Source organism: Anomaloglossus baeobatrachus, chromosome 5 (assembly GCF_048569485.1).
Source record: "Anomaloglossus baeobatrachus isolate aAnoBae1 chromosome 5, aAnoBae1.hap1, whole genome shotgun sequence".
NCBI classification, from domain to species: Eukaryota; Metazoa; Chordata; class Amphibia; order Anura; family Aromobatidae; genus Anomaloglossus; species Anomaloglossus baeobatrachus.
In genome coordinates this window covers 595,106,198-595,122,378 of record NC_134357.1, presented here as the reverse complement: position 1 = coordinate 595,122,378, position 16,181 = coordinate 595,106,198, and the positions used below count along the sequence as shown (strand labels likewise).

The window sequence follows — 16,181 nt, the reverse complement described above, 5'->3', positions numbered from 1 at the left end:
GCACTCTGACACTCTAGTGTTGAGCTAGTCTGAAGACCCCAGCAGCCACAGCTGCTGCAGGCAGTCTTTAGTGTCTGGGAGTATGGGTCTCACACTCACACACACTATTATCTCGATCCCACCGCTATGCCACCAATATGTCACAAACCACCGGGGGGTCACTCAGAAATCCCCCGCGCTGGCTACCAGTACGTCACAATCGGGGGGTAACAAGTGGGGGGTCACCCCTCCTTTATACCTCCCGACCGACAGACAGAGCACGTGACGCGCTCTCTAGCGCCCCTCTTATAGTCAGGCCAATTATGGAATTGCCCGACCATAAGCAAGGAGGCCGCTATACTACTTATGCCGATTATTGAAGGGTCCCCGGTGAGAGTAAGGTATATATTCCCCCGACCTCCGCGGGCGGAATATATAAAATCTCCCCGAATCTCACTGGCCTCCCCACAATAATCCTTGGCACAATTCGCTGCCACCAACCGATTTACGGTAACTATTAGCCGAACACACAGACGTGGGATTCAAGATCGAGATAACAGAACAGCCCAAGATTAATTATATAATTTAATCAGCCTAAAGCACACTAGAAACTACAATATATACAATAGGGAATCTACAGAATATACATATGTCAGAGTACAGTTACAGTCAAAGCATGGGTTACAAACAGGCATACACAGTTCCAGCAGTTACCTTGTTGCGTCTGGCCACAGGGGGGCGCTGTACCCAGGTTTCTAGGATCCTTCCCACAGATGTTTCCTACACGTGCCCCCAGCGAAAAGAACCCTGGAAAATGGCCGAAGTAGGGTTATCAACCTGGGCAATCCAGGTCCCCTCCTACCTTAGTGACCTCACAGGGAAGCACTGCCACTCCCCCTGCATGGATCAGAATTATCCAGCAAAGGGGATATTGGCCATAACTTTGCCTGGGAGCGTCGTAGGCGGACGCCAACGCTCTCATTGTGACAGCTATGAATTTAGCCACAGAACGAGGGGACTCATGACCTGTCTGCCAGTTCCCCATTGGCTGATATCACGCCTGGGGCATTTCCCAATGTCCTGCTCCCATAAAAAGGGTGTGCCGGCATCGTCCGCATGCGGAGACACCATTTTTATGGTTGCCATATTTATCGGAAATATGGCTTGCGAGATATGAACCATTTTTTACTGGAGTCGTTCTGTCTAGCTAGTTCCATAGCCTTGCTAATGAGATACAACTCTTGTTACAGGGTGACGGCAGGGAGTCATCCTGTGTCCATTGTTCCCACACCACCTCATCTCCATATCACAGGACATGGCCATGGAGGTGTAAGTGGAACACTGAGAACAAGAAGGGAGGGGGGCACTGCCAGGGAGTGATGAGGGATTATGACTGGAGTCATAATTCATCTTCATATCCCGGGATTTGCCTCACAGCTTCTAAGGCCACCCTGGCTCGATGGATCAAAGAACCAATTCTTGAAGCCTACCGTTCTGCTGGGCTTCCGGTTCCATCAGGGCTGAAGGCCCATTCTACCAGAGCCGTGGGTGCGTCCTGGGCATTACGACACCAGGCTACGGCTCAACAGGTGTGCCAGGCAGCTACCTGGTCGAGTCTGCACACTTTCACCAAACATTATCAGGTGCATACCTATGCTTCGGCGGACGCCAGCCTAGGTAGAAGAGTCCTGCAGGCGGCAGTGACACCCCCGTAGGGGAGGGCTGTCTTTGCAGCTCTAACATGAGGTATTTCTTTACCCACCCAGGGACAGCTTTTGGACGTCCCAATCGTCTGGGTCTCCCAATAGAGCGCCGAAGAAGAAGGGAATTTTGTTACTTACCGTAAATTCCTTTTCTTCTAGCTCTTATTGGGAGACCCAGCACCCGCCCTGTTGTCCTTCGGGATTTTTGGTTGTTTTTCGGGTACACATGTTGTTCATGTTGAACGGTTTTCAGTTCTCCGATGTTACTCGGAGTGAATTTGTTTAAACCAGTTATTGGCTTTCCTCCTTCTTGCTTTAGCACTAAAACTGGTGAGCCAGTGATCCCACTGGGGGTGTATAGCCAGAAGGGGAGGGGCCTTACACTTTTTAGTGTAATGCTTTGTGTGGCCTCCGGAGGCAGTGCTATACACCCAATCGTCTGGGTCTCCCAATAGGAGCTAGAAGAAAAGGAATTTACGGTAAGTAACAAAATTCCCTTCTTTGTAGTTTGGTTTTTTTTTATTTTTATAGTATTTTCTTGTTTTTACATTTTTTTTTATTATTTTAGCACTTTTGTGACCTTTCCGTTTTTCTGTTTTGTGCCTTTTGGCTTTTTCCACCATTCCTGATGTGAAGGAGCGGCCGCTGTCCGGAGGTTTATTCATTTCTGAGGGGTAGGGGGGGGACTATATTAGGGGAGGGGCTCATCTGGATGAAGTATTGGCGCCCCTGCGGCACCACCTCACGTTGTTATGAGGGAGGGGGCTCCGCCGTACCCCCTCCTCTAGTGAGGGATGTTGGGGGTCCTCAGTACCCCGGCAGCGGCCCCCCTTCGCCCCCTCTCCTCTAGTGAGGGATGTTGGGGGTCCTGAGTACCCCGGCAGCGGCCCCCCTTCGCCCCCTCCCGTTGTGACCCGTGGTGCCGCCATACTTGATGTACGTGCCGTTTTGTGTTGGTGGAAGTCTTGGGTCTGAGTAGGGTCCCCCCGGCCCCGGAGATGACTGGGGGACCCTTCCTCGGACCCCTGACCTCTGCGCCCAGCAGCGCCCCCCGTCCAGTAGTGTGATTCATACGCGGCTGCTTATTCTCTCCCTGTCTCGCGGCCACGATATAAGGCCGGGCCTCGGGTTCCTGGAAATAGCACTGACTGCTTTATCTCTTCCGTGTCTGGATCGTAGCTGGGAGGAGAGGCGGACGGCCTCGGGGCGCATCCAGTACCTCAACCACATCACCCGGACCACCCAGTGGGAACGCCCCACCCGGTAAGGCACAGACCTGTGTGCTCGGGGGTCTCGTGTCCAGAAGGGTCCGATCACCACTGATCGTTTCCGTGCCCCGCCCCCTTGTCCCCACAGACCCGCCTCCGAGTACTCCAGTCCTGGGCGGCCTCTGAGCTGCTTCGTGGACGAGAACACGCCCATCACCGGGACCAATGGCGCCAGCAGCGGGCAGAGCGCGGACCCCCGCCTGGCGGAGCGACGAGTGCGTTCACAGCGGCATCGGAACTACATGAGCAGAACACATCTACACACCCCGCCGGACCTCCCGGAGGGATACGGTGAGTCAAGGGGGCGGAGCTCCATCCAAGGGGTGGGGAAATGGGCGGCAGAGCAGCGGTAACTTCCCTTCTCTCACCCTACAGAGCAGAGGACAACGCAGCAGGGGCAGGTGTACTTCCTCCACACACAGACCGGCGTCAGCACGTGGCACGATCCACGGGTGCCCAGGTGAGGCTGCGGCAGAATAGTGAGCGCAGCTCTGCAGTATAATGCAGCGCGCTTTGCTCCTCGCGGTTTCTCAGCTTTCTCTTTCCGTTTCTTCCAGGGATCTCAGTAACATTAATTGTGAGGAGTTGGGGCCTCTGCCTCCGGGATGGGAGATCCGGAACACTGCAACGGGGAGGGTCTACTTCGTGGATCACAATAATCGGACCACTCAGTTCACTGACCCCCGATTGTCGGCGAACCTCCACCTCGTACTGAAGTAAGCGGGGGACCCCATTGCTGTGTGGGGGAGGGGCGTCCACAGACGGGAGCGGTCACCTGAGGGTCTTCTCATGTTTTTAGCCGCCAGAACCAGTTGAAAGACCACCAGCAACAGCAGCAACAGCAGCAGCCGCCGCCGCCCCCGGTGGTGTCCCTGTGTCAGCTGCCCGATGACGTGGACTGTCTGACGGTCCCCCGGTACAAGCGGGACCTGGTCCAGAAGCTGAAGATCCTGCGGCAGGAGCTGTCCCAGCAGCAACCGCAGGCCGGGCACTGCCGCATCGAGGTGTCACGCGAGGAGATCTTCGAGGTAAATGGCGGCACGACTGCTCCTCCTCCTCCGCTCCCCTCACTGACCGTCTGCCCCCCTCACTGACCGTCTGCCCCCCTCACTGACCGTCTGCCCCCCTCACTGACCGTCTGCCCCCCTCACTGACCGTCTGCCCCCCACATTGACCGTCTGCCCCCCACACTGACCGTCTGCCCCCCACATTGACCGTCTGCCCCCCACACTGACCGTCTGCCCCCCACACTGACCGTCTGCCCCCCACACTGACCGTCTGCCCCCCACACTGACCGTCTGCCCCCCACACTGACCGTCTGCCCCCCACACTGACCGTCTGCCCCCCACACTGACCGTCTGCCCCCCACACTGACCGTCTGCCCCCCACACTGACCGTCTGCCCCCCACACTGACCGTCTGCCCCCCACACTGACCGTCTGCCCCCCACACTGACCGTCTGCCCCCCACACTGACCGTCTGCCCCCCACACTGACCGTCTGCCCCCCACACTGACCGTCTGCCCCCCACAGGAGTCCTACCGGCAGGTGATGAAGATGAGGCCGAAGGATCTGTGGAAGAGACTGATGATCAAATTCCGAGGAGAGGAAGGTTTAGACTACGGCGGAGTCGCCAGGTAATGACCGAAAGCAGCCGGTCACTAGATGTGGGGCTGCTGGACCCCCACTATGCCATAGCCCTGCCGCGCTCCATACATGGCCCTCTGCTATGCCATAGCCCTGCCGCGCTCCATACATGGCCCTCCGTTGTGCCATAGCCCTGCCGCGCTCCATACATGGCCCTCCGCTATGCCATAGCCCTGCCGCGCTCCATACATGGCCCTCCGCTGTGCCATAGCCCTGCCGCGCTCCATACATGGCCCTCCGCTGTGCCATAGCCCTGCCGCGCTCCATACATGTTCCTCCGCTGTGCCATAGCCCTGCCGCGCTCCATACATGGCCCCCCGCTGTGCCATAGCCCTGCCGCGCTCCATACATGGTCCTCCGCTGTGCCATAGCCCTGCCGCGCTCCATACATGGCCCTCCGCTGTGCCATAGCCCTGCCGCGCTCCATACATGGCTCTCCGCTGTGCCATAGCCCTGCCGCGCTCCATACATGGCCCTCCGCTGTGCCATAGCCCTGCCGCGCTCCATACATGGCCGCGTCTATGGCAGACATGGCACCATACCTGATCAGCAGAACGCCACGCTCAGTCACTCCTTCCTTCCTTTTCCTCCCCTTTGCTCCCCTTCTGCGCTCTGTTGAGATCCCCTTTGCTTCACCTCCCCATGTTCTATGCCAGCCCTTTCTTGCTCCTCCTTTTTGCACTCAGTTAATATCCTCTCTTCTCCCTGCGCTTAGTTGTTCCTTCCTTGCTTTTCCTCCTTGCGCTCGGTTGAGCTCCTCCTCCTTGCGCTCGGTTGAGCTCCTCCTCCTTGCGCTCGGCTGAGCTCCTCCTCCTTGCGCTCGGCTGAGCTCCTCCTCCTTGCGCTCGGCTGAGCTCCTCCTCCTTGCGCTCGGCTGAGCTCCTCCTCCTTGCGCTCGGCTGAGCTCCTCCTCCTTGCGCTCGGCTGAGCTCCTCCTCCTTGCGCTCGGCTGAGCTCCTCCTCCTTGCGCTCGGCTGAGCTCCTCCTCCTTGCGCTCGGCTGAGCTCCTCCTCCTTGCGCTCGGCTGGGCTCCTCCTCCTTGCGCTCGGCTGGGCTCCTCCTCCTTGCGCTCGGCTGGGCTCCTCCTCCTTGCGCTCGGCTGGGCTCCTCCTCCTTGCGCTCGGCTGGGCTCCTCCTCCTTGCGCTCGGCTGGGCTCCTCCTCCTTGCGCTCGGCTGGGCTCCTCCTCCTTGCGCTCGGCTGGGCTCCTCCTCCTTGCGCTCGGCTGGGCTCCTCCTCCTTGCGCTCGGCTGGGCTCCTCCTCCTTGCGCTCGGCTGGGCTCCTCCTCCTTGCGCTCGGCTGGGCTCCTCCTCCTTGCGCTCGGCTGGGCTCCTCCTCCTTGCGCTCGGCTGGGCTCCTCCTCCTTGCGCTCGGCTGGGCTCCTCCTCCTTGCGCTCGGCTGAGCTCCTCCTCCTTGCGCTCGGCTGAGCTCCTCCTCCTTGCGCTCGGCTGAGCTCCTCCTCCTTGCGCTCGGCTGAGCTCCTCCTCCTTGCGCTCGGCTGAGCTCCTCCTCCTTGCGCTCGGCTGAGCTCCTCCTCCTTGCGCTCGGCTGAGCTCCTCCTCCTTGCGCTCGGCTGAGCTCCTCCTCCTTGCGCTCGGCTGAGCTCCTCCTCCTTGCGCTCGGCTGAGCTCCTCCTCCTTGCGCTCGGCTGAGCTCCTCCTCGTTGCGCTCGGCTGAGCTCCTCCTCGTTGCGCTCGGCTGAGCTCCTCCTCGTTGCGCTCGGCTGAGCTCCTCCTCGTTGCGCTCGGCTGAGCTCCTCCTCGTTGCGCTCGGCTGAGCTCCTCCTCGTTGCGCTCGGCTGAGCTCCTCCTCGTTGCGCTCGGCTGAGCTCCTCCTCGTTGCGCTCGGCTGAGCTCCTCCTCGTTGCGCTCGGCTGAGCTCCTCCTCGTTGCGCTCGGCTGAGCTCCTCCTCGTTGCGCTCGGCTGAGCTCCTCCTCGTTGCGCTCGGCTGAGCTCCTCCTCGTTGCGCTCGGCTGAGCTCCTCCTCGTTGCGCTCGGCTGAGCTCCTCCTCGTTGCGCTCGGCTGAGCTCCTCACACTTGCTTCGTCCCTCCAGGGAGTGGCTGTACCTGCTGTCTCACGAGATGCTCAATCCGTATTACGGCCTCTTCCAATATTCCCGCGACGACATCTACACACTACAGATCAACCCGGACTCTGCGGTCAATCCGGTAAGTGTGTGTGCGGCCGGCGGTCTCTTGTTGGGCGCAGGTTTTCCCTCCGGTTACCCTGGTCTTCCCTCCTGCAGGAGCACCTCTCCTACTTCCACTTCGTGGGGCGGATCATGGGCATGGCGGTGTTTCACGGCCACTACATCGATGGCGGCTTCACGCTGCCTTTCTACAAGCAGCTGCTGGGGAAGCCGATCACGCTGGACGACATGGAGTCCGTGGACCCCGACCTCCACAACAGCCTGGTCTGGATCCTGTGAGTGACGGCGGCCGGTGGCGATATGGGTGAGTCTTTGCTCCGCCCCTCCTTTTACACTCCTCCCCTTTTTTCAGAGAGAACGACATTACGGCGGTCCTGGATCACACGTTCTGCGTGGAGCACAGCGCGTACGGCGAACTCATCCAGCACGAGCTGAAGCCCAACGGCAAAAGCATCCCGGTCACCGAAGAAACCAAAAAGGAGTACGTCAGGTGAGGAAGCTATGGCCGCCGGGGGCGGAGCTTATCTCCGCCAGGTTATAACAGCCAGCAGTAGTGCGGTCTTCATAATGTCCTGCTCCCCTGGATTTCAGGCTCTATGTAAACTGGCGGTTTCTGCGAGGAATCGAGGCGCAGTTCCTGGCGCTGCAGAAGGGGTTCAACGAGGTGATCCCGCAGCATCTGCTCAAGACGTTTGACGAGAAGGAGCTGGAAGTGAGTTGTGGTCCGGTGCCGCGAAGCTTTCTGGCCCTTGTAGTACTACAGTGGGGGGGGATATAACCGCCGCGTCCTCTAATTCCAGCTGATCGTCTGCGGACTGGGGAAGATCGACGTGAACGACTGGAAGACGAACACGCGGTTAAAACACTGCACCCCGGACAGCAACATCGTCAAGTGGTTCTGGAAAGCGGTGGAGTCGTTCGACGAGGAGCGGAGGGCGCGGCTGCTGCAGTTCGTCACTGGATCCTCCAGGGTCCCGCTGCAAGGCTTCAAGGCTCTGCAAGGTACAGAACTGCAGTCCCCGATCTGTCCAGCAGAGTGCAGCAGAAACGGCAACACCGCTAACTAATGTGCAGGGGTTGTGGGTCTGCAGCGCCCCTGTGTGGTGGGCAGGAGTTAAGGTTTTGGGCTGGGGTTGGGGTATTGCACACTGGGTGCAGCGAGCTGGTAAATGTCACTTTCTCCTTCAGGTGCAGCGGGTCCCCGGCTCTTCACCATCCATCAGATCGACGCCAACACCAATAACCTGCCCAAGGCGCACACCTGGTGAGTGACCGCTCACCCCGGTCTCTGGGGCTACTGCCCCTCTACTGCGAATTAGCAGACCCTACCCTTTTAGCTTTGAGGCCACCTCCCTGCCGCTGTTTCCCCCTAACTCCTGTTGTGCCGTCGCTCTCTTCCTCCCCACCTTCCGTCACCCTCTTTTTCTCCCAGTCTTCCTTCTTCTCCTCCTTCCCCCATCTTCCTTCTTCTCCTCCTTCCCCCATCTTCCTTCTTCTCCTCCTTCTCCCCGTCTTCCTTCTTCTCCTCTTTTTCCTCCTCTCCCGTCGTCTCCTCTTTTTCCTCCTCTCCCGTCGTCTCCTCTTTTTCCTCCTCTCCCGTCGTCCTTCTCTTGCCGGTCCCCGACGCCCTTCTCTTGCCGGGTCCCCGACGCCCTTCTCTTGCCGGTCCCCGACGCCCTTCTCTTGCCGGTCCCCGACGCCCTTCTCTTGCCGGTCCCCGACGCCCTTCTCTTGCCGGTCCCCGACGCCCTTCTCTTGCCGGTCCCCGACGCCCTTCTCTTGCCGGTCCCTCTCACTCTTCACTGTTCTCATTCCCCTCCTCAGCTTTAACCGGATTGACATCCCTCCTTACGAGACGTACGACAAGCTGTATGAGAAGCTCCTGACGGCCATTGAGGAGACCTGTGGTTTCGCGGTGGAGTGAGACCCCTGTGGCGGCATCGGTGGTGGAGTGACGCCCCTCCCCCGGCATCTGTGGTTTCGCGGTGGAGTGACGCCCCTCCCCCGGCATCTGTGGAGAACGGACACTTTTTTCGGATTCTATAAATATTATATATAAATATATTTTTTCCATGACGATAAGAGTCGTCGGGTGCTGGCGACTTAGCTGCTATTTAAAAAACAAAGTATCTTGGACGTTGCGTGGACGTGGAGCGCAGCGAGCGCGGCGTCCGCCGTATATAAAGACTACTGTTATTTTTATATGAAAAGGGTTAACGACGATGACGACGACATTCCCTCCTCCCGGACCTCACCGCAAGAAGAACCAGCGGCCGCCACTGTAGAGCGACGCGGCGGCGGCGGCCTTGTCTTCTGCCCCCCCTCCCCCATTTGGCGCCGTCGGTCCACATCCCGCCTCTTCTACGCCACTTATTTTATTAATTTAATCTCCGCCATTTTTATTTGCCCCCCTCCGGGCTGCAGGGGGCGACACTACGGTCGCCGTCGCCATTTTCTGAACCAGCAATATCTTGTTTCCTCTGCGGTGCGGAGCCGCCGTGTGCTCATCCGTCTGTCTCCGGCGCCGCACCCTTCTTAGCATCCCGCCATTATATCAGACGCAGCATTAACCCCTCCCCCCTCGCGTTCAGTGTCGTCCCGCCGTCTCCTACCTCCGCTTTCTGTCTCGTCTTTAGCTGTAAATAGAATAAAGAAGAAGAAAAAAGGGAATTTTCTGTGAAAATTCTTCGCCTACTCGTAGCGGCCGTGACGTTTTCCGCCATTTTTTTTTCTATGGACCTGGAGAGAAAAGTGAGCGTTAACCATCCTCCTCTGCGGCAGGAAAAGGGGATTTCTAACAAGGCGGGGGGCAAGAGAAGGAAGCTCCGCCCCTGCATATAGTGGGGCGTGTCCTGCTGGTGCAGGGGTGACTGATCGCACCACTTTTCTCACGGCTGTACTTGCCACCCATGCCAACTAGGGGCAGTGTCACCAGGCAGGACCCTCTGTTACAGGGCTTAAAGGGACAGGGACACTTTAATTTTTTTTTTCCCCATTCCTGATTTGTTGTCTGCTCCACCCAAGTTTTTCTTCCCTCCCGGTCCAGGCTGGGGGGCTCCGCGTCCTGCAGTTCAGTAATTCTCCTCCGGGGGGCTCCGCGTCCTGCAGTTCAGTAGATTGTCCTCTGGGGGGCTCCGTGTCCTGCAGTTCAGTAGATTCTCCTCCGGGGGGCTCCGCGTCCTGCAGTTCAGTAATTCTCCTCCGGGGGGCTCCGCGTCCTGCAGTTCAGTAGATTGTCCTCTGGGGGGCTCCGCGTCCTGCAGTTCAGTAGATTGTCCTCTGGGGGGCTCCGCGTCCTGCAGTTCAGTAGATTGTCCTCCGGGGGCTCCGCGTCCTGCAGTTCAGTAGATTGTCCTCTGGGGGGCTCCGCGTCCTGCAGTTCAGTAGATTCTCCTCCGGGGGGCTCCGCGTCCTGCAGTTCAGTAGATTCTCCTCCGGGGGCTCCGCGTCCTGTAGTTCAGTAGATTCTCCTCTGGGGGGCTCCGCGTCCTGCAGTTCAGTAGATTCTCCTCCCGGGGGGGCTCCGCGTCCTGCAGTTCAGTAGATTCTCCTCCGGGGGGCTCCGCGTCCTGCAGTTCAGTAGATTGTCCTCTGGGGGGCTCCGCGTCCTGCAGTTCAGTAGATTCTCCTCCCGGGGGCTCCGCGTCCTGCAGTTCAGTAGATTCTCCTCCCGGGGGCTCCGCGTCCTGCAGTTCAGTAGATTCTCCTCCGGGGGCTCCGCGTCCTGCAGTTCAGTAGATTGTCCTCCGGGGGCTCCGCGTCCTGCAATTCAGTAGATTCTCCTCCGGGGGGCTCCGCGTCCTGCAGTTCAGTAGATTCTCCTCCGGGGGGCTCCGCGTCCTGCAGTTCAGTAGATTGTCCTCCGGGGGGGCTCCGTCCTGCAGTTCAGTAGATTCTCCTCCGGGGGGCTCTGCGTCCTGCAGTTCAGTAGATTCTCCTCCGGGGGCTCCGCGTCCTGCAGTTCAGTAGATTCTCCTCCGGGGGCTCCGCGTCCTGCAGTTCAGTAGATTGTCCTCCGGGGGACTCCGCGTCCTGCAGTTCAGTAGATTCTCCTCTGGGGGGCTCCGCGTCCTGCAGTTCAGCAGATTCTCCCTCCGGGGGGCTCGCGTCCTGCAGTTCAGCAGATTCTCCTCCTGGGGGGCTCCGCGTCCTGCAGTTCAGTAGATTCTCCTCCGGGGGGCTCCGCGTCCTGCAGTTCAGTAGATTCTCCTCCGGGGGCTCCGCGTCCTGCAGTTCAGTAGATTGTCCTCCGGGGACTCCGCGTCCTGCAGTTCAGTAGATTCTCCTCCGGGGGGCTCCGCGTCCTGCAGTTCAGCAGATTCTCCTCCGGGGGGCTCCGCGTCCTGCAGTTCAGTAGATTCTCCTCCGGGGGCTCCGCGTCCTGCAATTCAGTAGATTCTCCTCCGGGGGGCTCCGCGTCCTGCAGTTCAGTAGATTGTCCTCCGGGGGGCTCCGTCCTGCAGTTCAGTAGATTCTCCTCCGGGGGGCTCTGCGTCCTGCAGTTCAGTAGATTCTCCTCCGGGGGGCTCCGCGTCCTGCAGTTCAGTAGATTCTCCTCCGGGGGCTCCGCGTCCTGCAGTTCAGTAGATTGTCCTCCGGGGACTCCGCGTCCTGCAGTTCAGTAGATTCTCCTCTGGGGGGCTCCGCGTCCTGCAGTTCAGCAGATTCTCCTCCGGGGGGCTCCGCGTCCTGCAGTTCAGTAGATTCTCCTCCGGGGGGCTCCGCGTCCTGCAGTTCAGTAGATTCTCCTCCGGGGGCCTCCACGTCCTGCAGTTCAGTAGATTCTCCTCCGGGGGCTCCGCGTCCTGCAGTTCAGTAGATTGTCCTCCGGGGACTCCGCGTCCTGCAGTTCAGTAGATTCTCCTCCGGGGGGCTCCGCGTCCTGCAGTTCAGCAGATTCTCCTCCGGGGGGCTCCGCGTCCTGCAGTTCAGTAGATTCTCCTCCGGGGGCTCCGCGTCCTGCAATTCAGTAGATTCTCCTCCGGGGGGCTCCGCGTCCTGCAATTCAGTAGATTCTCCTCCGGGGGGCTCCGCGTCCTGCAATTCAGTAGATTCTCCTCCGGGGGCTCCGCGTCCTGCAGTTCAGTAGATTGTCCTTCGGGGGGCTACGCATCCTGCAGTTCAGTAGATTCTCCTCCGGGGGCCTCCGCGTCCTGCAGTTCAGTAGATTGTCCTTCGGGGGGCTACGCATCCTGCAGTTCAGTAGATTCTCCTCCGGGGGCTCCGCGTCCTGCAGTTCAGTAGATTCTCCTCCGGGGGGCTCCGCGTCCTGCAGTTCAGTAGATTCTCCTCCGGGGGCCTCCACGTCCTGCAGTTCAGTAGATTCTCCTCCGGGGGCTCCGCGTCCTGCAGTTCAGTAGATTCTCCTCCGGGGGGGCTCCGCGTCCTGCAGTTCAGTAGATTGTCCTTCGGGGGGCTCCGCGTCCTGCAATTCAGTAGATTCTCCTCCGGGGGGGCTCCGCGTCCTGCAATTCAGTAGATTCTCCTCCGGGGGCTCCGCGTCCTGCAGTTCAGTAGATTGTCCTTCGGGGGGCTACGCATCCTGCAGTTCAGTAGATTCTCCTCCGGGGGCCTCCGCGTCCTGCAGTTCAGTAGATTGTCCTTCGGGGGGCTACGCATCCTGCAGTTCAGTAGATTCTCCTCCGGGGGCCTCCGCGTCCTGCAGTTCAGTAGATTGTCCTTCGGGGGGCTACGCATCCTGCAGTTCAGTAGATTCTCCTCCGGGGACTCCGCGTCCTGCAGTTCAGTAGATTCTCCTCCGGGGGGCTCCGCGTCCTGCAGTTCAGCAGATTCTCCTCCGGGGGGCTCCGCGTCCTGCAGTTCAGTAGATTCTCCTCCGGGGGCTCCGCGTCCTGCAATTCAGTAGATTCTCCTCCGGGGGGCTCCGCGTCCTGCAATTCAGTAGATTCTCCTCCGGGGGGCTCCGCGTCCTGCAATTCAGTAGATTCTCCTCCGGGGGCTCCGCGTCCTGCAGTTCAGTAGATTGTCCTTCGGGGGGCTACGCATCCTGCAGTTCAGTAGATTCTCCTCCGGGGGCCTCCGCGTCCTGCAGTTCAGTAGATTGTCCTTCGGGGGGCTACGCATCCTGCAGTTCAGTAGATTCTCCTCCGGGGGCTCCGCGTCCTGCAGTTCAGTAGATTCTCCTCCGGGGGGCTCCGCGTCCTGCAGTTCAGTAGATTCTCCTCCGGGGGCCTCCACGTCCTGCAGTTCAGTAGATTCTCCTCCGGGGGCTCCGCGTCCTGCAGTTCAGTAGATTCTCCTCCGGGGGGGCTCCGCGTCCTGCAGTTCAGTAGATTGTCCTTCGGGGGGCTACGCGTCCTGCAGTTCAGTAGATTCTCCTTCGGGGGGCGCAGACTCTCCTGCAGTGTTTAGAGTCCTTTTCTGGGGGACAGTCACCTTCAGGGTTGGGGTCCCGGGATGTTTAGAGCCCCTCTTCCTGCCGCAGAGCCTGCCCCTTTAAGGCTGTTACTGTATAGATATAAGCTCCCGCCCCCGAGGGTCCCGTCTCCTTAGTGCCTGTCCAGGGGTCCGGGGGTGATCGCTGTCGGAGCGGACGTTCCCTTCACTGGCACCAGCATGTTACCCAACATAATATTTGCTTCAATTTATAGCTGAGAAATAAAACAAAGTATTTTCAAAACTTCTCGTCTGTGACTCTGTTATTGGGAGGGGGGTAAAAGCCGGACCCTGGAGACACCGGACCCTCAAAGAACCGCAGCAGAGGGTGCAATAGTCACATCCAAAGCTGCACCAACAATCCTACAGCCTGATCAGGCCAGAAATGTGCTCTGCTACCAGAGAATAGTGACTGCAGCTCTGGAGGTGACTAGAGGATAAGACCTGATGTAACAGCAGAATAGTGAGTGCAGCTCTGGACGTGTGATTTAGGCTCTGCCTCACTACACATTGTGTCTGTGCACTATACAGTGTGTCCACCCATATCCTGTATACACCGCACCTCTATACAGCGCGTCCACCCATATACTGTATACACCGCACCTATATACAGTGTGTCCACCCATATCCTGTATACACCGCACCTCTATACAGCGCGTCCACCCATATCCTGTATACACCGCACCTATATACAGCGTGTCCATCCATATCCTGTATACACCGCACCTATATACAGTGTGTCCACCCATATCTTGTATACACCGCGCACCTCTATACAGGGTGTCCACCCATATCCTGTATACACCGCACCTATACACAGCGTGTCCACCCATATCCTGTATACACCGCACCTATATACAGCGTGTCCACCCATATGCTGTGTATAGGTGTGGTGTATACAGGATATGGGTGGACGCACTGTATAGAGGTGCGGTGTATACAGGATATGGATGGACACGCTGTATAGAGGTGCAGTGTATACAGGATATGGGTGGACACGCTGTATAGAGGTGCAGTGTATACAGGATATGGGTGGACACGCTGTATAGAGGTGCGGTGTATACAGGATATGGGTAGACACGCTGTATATAGGTGCGGTGTATACAGTATATGGGTGGACACGCTGTATATAGGTGCGGTGTATACAGGATATGGGTGGACGCACTGTATAGAGGTGCGGTGTATACAGGATATGGATGGACACACTATATAGAGGTGCAGTGTATACAGGATATGGGTGGACACGCTGTATATAGGTGTGGTGTATACAGGATATGGATGGACACGCTGTATAGAGGTGCGGTGTATACAGGATATGGGTAGACACGCTGTATATAGGTGCGGTGTATACAGTATATGGGTGGACACGCTGTATATAGGTGCGGTGTATACAGGATATGGGTGGACGCACTGTATAGAGGTGCGGTGTATACAGGATATGGATGGACACACTATATAGAGGTGCAGTGTATACAGGATATGGGTGGACACGCTGTATATAGGTGTGGTGTATACAGGATATGGGTGGACACGCTGTATATAGGTGTGGTGTATACAGGATATGGGTGGACACACTGTATAGAGGTGCGGTGTATACAGGATATGGGTAGACACGCTGTATATAGGTGCGGTGTATACAGGATATGGGTAGACACGCTGTATATAGGTGCGGTGTATACAGGATATGGGTAGACACGCTGTATATAGGTGCGGTGTATACAGGATATGGGTAGACACGCTGTATATAGGTGCGGTGTATACAGGATATGGGTAGACACGCTGTATATAGGTGCGGTGTATACAGGATATGGGTAGACACGCTGTATACAGGTGCAGTGTATACAGGATATGGGTGGACACGCTGTATACAGGTGCGGTGTATACAGGATATGGGGGGACACACTGTGTATATAGGTGCGGTGTATACAGGATATGGGGGGACACTGTGTATAGGTGCGGTGTATACAGGATATGGGGGGGGACACGCTGTATAGAGGTGCGGTGTATACAGGATATGGGTGGATACGCTGTATAGAGGTGCGGTGTATACAGGATATGGATGGACACACTGTATACAGGTGCGGTGTATACAGGATATGGGGGGACACGTATACAGGTGCGGTGTATACAGGATATGGGGGGGGGGACACTGTATAGGAGTTTTCTCTGGTGTTCGCTGTCACCTCACAGTCAGCAGACGTCGTCCTCTTATATTTTTCAGCCTCTGTTTGGCAGACCCGCGTGTGGCTGTACCAGGGATTTTGTACGCATGGGCTTGGACTCCATCCTTCCTGCACACTGTCTGCGGCAGCTCTCGGTCACAGACGCTGTGTGCATGCACCTAAGGAAAGCAGCTTTAAATGCATCTGGTTTCCCATTTTTGGTGCTCGCCTTTTATCCTTCCCTGCTCTCCAGCCCTGTACTCCCCCCACCCTCTCCTGCTCTCCCCCTTCCTTCCTCTCCGCCTCCGTCTCTCCGCCCCTTCCTTCCTCTCCGGCTCCGTCTCTCCGCCCCTTCCTTCCTCTCCGGCTCTGTGTCTCCGCCCCTTCCTTCCTCTCCGGCTCTGTGTCTCCGCCCCTTCCTTCCTCTCCGGCTCTGTGTCTCCGCCCCTTCCTTCCTCTCCGGCTCTGTGTCTCCGCCCCTTCCTTCCTCTCCGGCTCTGTGTCTCCGCCCCTTCCTTCCTCTCCGGCTCTGTGTCTCCGCCCCTTCCTTCCTCTCCGGCTCTGTGTCTCCGCCCCTTCCTTCGCCCTCCGGCGCTGTGTCTCCGCCCCTTCCTTCGCCCTCCGGCGCTGTGTCTCCGCCCCTTCCTTCGCCCTCCGGCGCTGTGTCTCCGCCCCTTCCTTCGCCCTCCGGCGCTGTGTCTCCGCCCCTTCCTTCGCCCTCCTCTACCTCGCTGCCTCCACCTCTTTTCTTTACACTCTACATATAATTGTCTAATGCTGTCTGTCTGTAATGGAAATCCTGCATCGCTGATTGGTCGCGCCTCCTCGGCATGTCCCGCCCACCTCTGCTCAGCTGGCTCTGGATTGGATGTGGGT

At 58.2% G+C, this 16,181-nt stretch overlaps 1 protein-coding gene across 1 annotated transcript in view; it reads left to right on the top strand.

Moving 5' to 3' along the window:
• Positions 1 to 10,227, top strand: part of SMURF2 (SMAD specific E3 ubiquitin protein ligase 2) — a 33,580-nt gene extending 23,353 nt beyond the window's left edge. Inside the window, exons 7-19 of the mRNA XM_075352165.1 lie at positions 2,862 to 2,945; positions 3,039 to 3,241; positions 3,326 to 3,410; positions 3,508 to 3,666; positions 3,750 to 3,978; positions 4,482 to 4,585; positions 6,652 to 6,766; positions 6,844 to 7,022; positions 7,100 to 7,237; positions 7,339 to 7,459; positions 7,548 to 7,749; positions 7,936 to 8,011; positions 8,572 to 10,227. Coding sequence (XP_075208280.1) covers positions 2,862 to 2,945; positions 3,039 to 3,241; positions 3,326 to 3,410; positions 3,508 to 3,666; positions 3,750 to 3,978; positions 4,482 to 4,585; positions 6,652 to 6,766; positions 6,844 to 7,022; positions 7,100 to 7,237; positions 7,339 to 7,459; positions 7,548 to 7,749; positions 7,936 to 8,011; positions 8,572 to 8,671 — 1,795 coding nt within the window. The 3' untranslated portion in view covers positions 8,672 to 10,227. The remainder of the gene's footprint in view (positions 1 to 2,861; positions 2,946 to 3,038; positions 3,242 to 3,325; positions 3,411 to 3,507; positions 3,667 to 3,749; positions 3,979 to 4,481; positions 4,586 to 6,651; positions 6,767 to 6,843; positions 7,023 to 7,099; positions 7,238 to 7,338; positions 7,460 to 7,547; positions 7,750 to 7,935; positions 8,012 to 8,571) is intronic.
• Positions 10,228 to 16,181: the final 5,954 nt, after the last annotated feature.